At 32.0% G+C, this 3,287-nt stretch overlaps 1 protein-coding gene across 2 annotated transcripts; it reads right to left on the bottom strand.

Moving 5' to 3' along the window:
- On the bottom strand, positions 138–3,219 carry LOC107610014 (transmembrane protein 56-B). Of its 2 annotated transcripts, none has more exons than XM_016312083.2 (9): positions 3,035–3,219; positions 2,209–2,371; positions 1,938–2,029; positions 1,716–1,854; positions 1,541–1,615; positions 1,140–1,261; positions 987–1,062; positions 604–663; positions 138–407 (listed from the first exon to the last, which is right to left on the bottom strand). In XM_016312083.2, exons 2-9 carry the CDS (start codon positions 2,356–2,358, stop codon positions 264–266), a joined length of 858 nt encoding a protein of 285 aa, XP_016167569.1. In that variant the 5' UTR covers positions 2,359–2,371; positions 3,035–3,219; the 3' UTR covers positions 138–263. The 2 variants fall into 2 exon arrangements, with proteins under 2 accessions (XP_016167569.1, XP_020963098.1); XM_021107439.1 differs by lacking the exon at positions 3,035–3,219 and adding an exon at positions 2,717–2,766.

The raw sequence follows: 3,287 nt of genomic DNA, 5'->3' as shown, positions 1-3,287 counted from the left end.
TACCTAAATTTTACTTAACTTATCTTTTATAGTAAGTTTTGATTTTTTTAAAATTATTTATTTTTATATCGTTCAAATTTAAATATTAATTTTTAACTTTTTTAATAAGTAGACACTACTTTTTATACACTGTAGCATTCACCTCATTCAGATTAGAAACTATCATTAAGAATATAACTCATTTGAGTGAATCAAATGTCTATACATTTGTGGCAAGCTAAGTAGTATCAATGGTTTATGAATATTTATAGCAGTAAGATGATCTAGGCCCTCTTTGTGTGTTTTGCTTTTGTAATAGTTTTGACCATACCCTTGGCAATCTTCCAAAACCAAAATATGTTCATCATTGTCAGCACAGATGGCACCACAAACATAAAGTAATAGCACAAAGCATTTACCTCCTTCACCTGAAATTATAAATTAAAAAAAAATTGAAGCACAAAACATTTATTTATATCATCAATTTTACTTTTTTATTTTACAAAATATAAAGAAATTAGGCACTGAAAAATAAAAATAGGAGCCAAACAGACCCTAATGAATTCTCGCAATATGAGAAGATTGAAACAAATGTAACAAAGAAATCAGAGGGCAAATGCTAACCTCATCAAAATGGATCCACATATGGTAAAAGAAGAACATAAACAGAAAAATCCTAGCAACCTGCCACAAAGTTGATTAATAATTAACCACCCCAAGTCACCAAACACATTCAAATTAGTGAAAATTAAGAAGTTTCATGTACATAACAATTGTGAGACACTGTGGCGACCACATAGAACTATACCTATCCAATGTTGAATAAGAATATGTTGCCACAATATCCCACAAAAATTATGTACAAATAACATATCTCAAGTAAAAAATACATTAAAAAAGCACTAAAATTAAACTAATGCATGGCAGAGTCAACTAGACAACCTTTCATACACAGTATTTAAAGGTGGCAGAATTAGAGTTAAAGTCAAGGGTATAATGGACATTACCAGCCACCCAAGGAACAATGCAATGCCATTCACAATATAAAGTTTGGAGCTCTTAAGACCACCAACATCCAAGTACCTATATATGTAATTAATGCAATTAGTAATATTGACAAAGTATGAGAAATTAAATGGATTTCTGAATAACAGATTTACCATCTTAGGTTTATAGATGGAGTGGTGCTCTCAGAAAAAAGAACCATTAGTATGTAGACTTGAACTTGACCACTTAGCAGAGATATTAAAATTGAAAGCATGGATATCCCATGGTGTAGAACCTAAATGTAAATGAATGAAGATGGTTAGCCATTAAAAATAAGGGTAAGCAATGGTGAATTCATCCTTCACTATTTGAAAATAGGATGACAGATTAGTCCTTTCGTATAAAATTCGTCATTTGATTAACAAAAATACTATTTGCATACCAAAAATCAGCCACCAAATCAGCTATCACGTATTTAAATGTGTTGTATCATATGTTTCTATGCATCATATCATGTATTAACATAACAATAACTAGCATTTTGCAGGCTTGTATCTTTGAAGTTTCAACTTACATATTCCAGACCCCCTAATGCTGGAAAATGCCAAAGAATCATCACCAGATCTGTTACAAAATAACCAAGAGAAATCTGTACAAACATAAAAAGGAACAAATAAGCCAACTGCCATAAATATCAATATATCTGCCAAAAATATTGATATGAGACCAAAATCAAATTTTGCTTATACCCCCAATGCTGTATTTGTAAGAGTTGATGACCTATTAATAATTAGGTCTTCATGTGAACCATCCTTGAAAATGTCTGATATGATAAGGAAGTAAAAAGAAGCAAATGATACAAAAAGAGCATGGAATGTAGAGATTCCCCTGCATTAAAAAAAACTGTAAATAATTTATATAAATAATTATAATTTCAAACACGAATAATAATTATGAGCAAGGCATTTCACCTGTTATTCCATTCGATTTTCTGTATAGTGCTCAATTTGCCATATGCCTTATTGAACAATAGAGAACTCAAAACAGCACTTGATCTATACACCTTCAAGAACCAAGAGAAAGGATCAAGCTTCAGAATTTCTTACAAGAATTTCTAAAAGTTATGTCCTTAGATATGCAAATATTGTTTATGATAGGACACTATGGCGTCGTTTGAGAGATAAATAATAATTTTCAAATTTCAAAGGACGAATTTGTCCTATGTCGGCTCGGTGTACTTACAAGAAGACATAAGATGATGCCGGCGAAAACAGACGCCAGACACATGATTTCTTTGCTGGGACTAGCAACAATATCATGATCATAAGAGAAAACAGAACCAAAATAAGAAGTGAATTTCATTAAGCTCCCCCCTTGTTGAAATTTGCTCATATGAGAAAACAAACTGCATCAAAGACACAATAAGCACATGGTTCACAGTTGTCTCAGCACAATGTATATGAAAGCTAGAAAATCCTTCATTTGAATAATGCAAGTGGACTTTCCTTTTTCAACAAAAAGAACTACATATAAAAATTCAATTGATTCTTCCATATTCCGTAGTAAAGAAGCTAGCAATTCTTTTGCTTCTTTAGTCATACACACGTGTGTATATATATTCTGTCAACTCTTGAAGCCCGTCTTCTGTGACTTTGACAACCATGGTTAGCACTAACGTTTATGGCAACACATAAAGCATGACCCAGATGACAAAATTTCTTGGAAATTAAATTAGAAACTACTCATATACTTTTCAATGGTACTGATCCTTCGCAAATAAAAACTTTAGTTTGATGCTGCCTACACAAAAGTGGGATTCAAACTTCAATACTTACTTAAGCGGACAAGTAAGCTAATCATTCAACAATCCAAATTGGTTATATATATATATATATATATATTGATTAAGTAGTATAGTAATCTGAACATAGCCATGAACAAGAAAAAAAACCATGAAAAGGAGTAGAAAATGGTCAAAACTCGAAAAGGGAAAAAGGGCATCTTCACATGTAAAGACAGAATACAAGTCATACAACAAAAAGTGAGCACGGATTATATTTTTTCATACCAAGAAGCACTGCAAAGAAAGACTCTTTGTTCTTCAATCACAGAAACACCAAGTGCAGAGAGAAGGAGGAGGAGTGGTGGTGAAGAAGCAGTTGAAAGCAGAAAACATGTTGAGGAGAAAAACCAAGATGCAGAATCTCATGTTCACTCAGTTGTGTCTTGTGTCTGTAGTTAACTAGCCTGTTCTGCAAGTCACCATCTCAATCTTACTTTTCTAATGATAAATGATAAAAAAAAAATGTTAAAGCGAACAA

This window comes from Arachis ipaensis, chromosome B07, assembly GCF_000816755.2.
Source record: "Arachis ipaensis cultivar K30076 chromosome B07, Araip1.1, whole genome shotgun sequence".
Lineage (NCBI taxonomy): Eukaryota > Viridiplantae > Streptophyta > Magnoliopsida > Fabales > Fabaceae > Arachis > Arachis ipaensis.
This window is presented reverse-complemented; position numbering and strand designations above follow the sequence as displayed.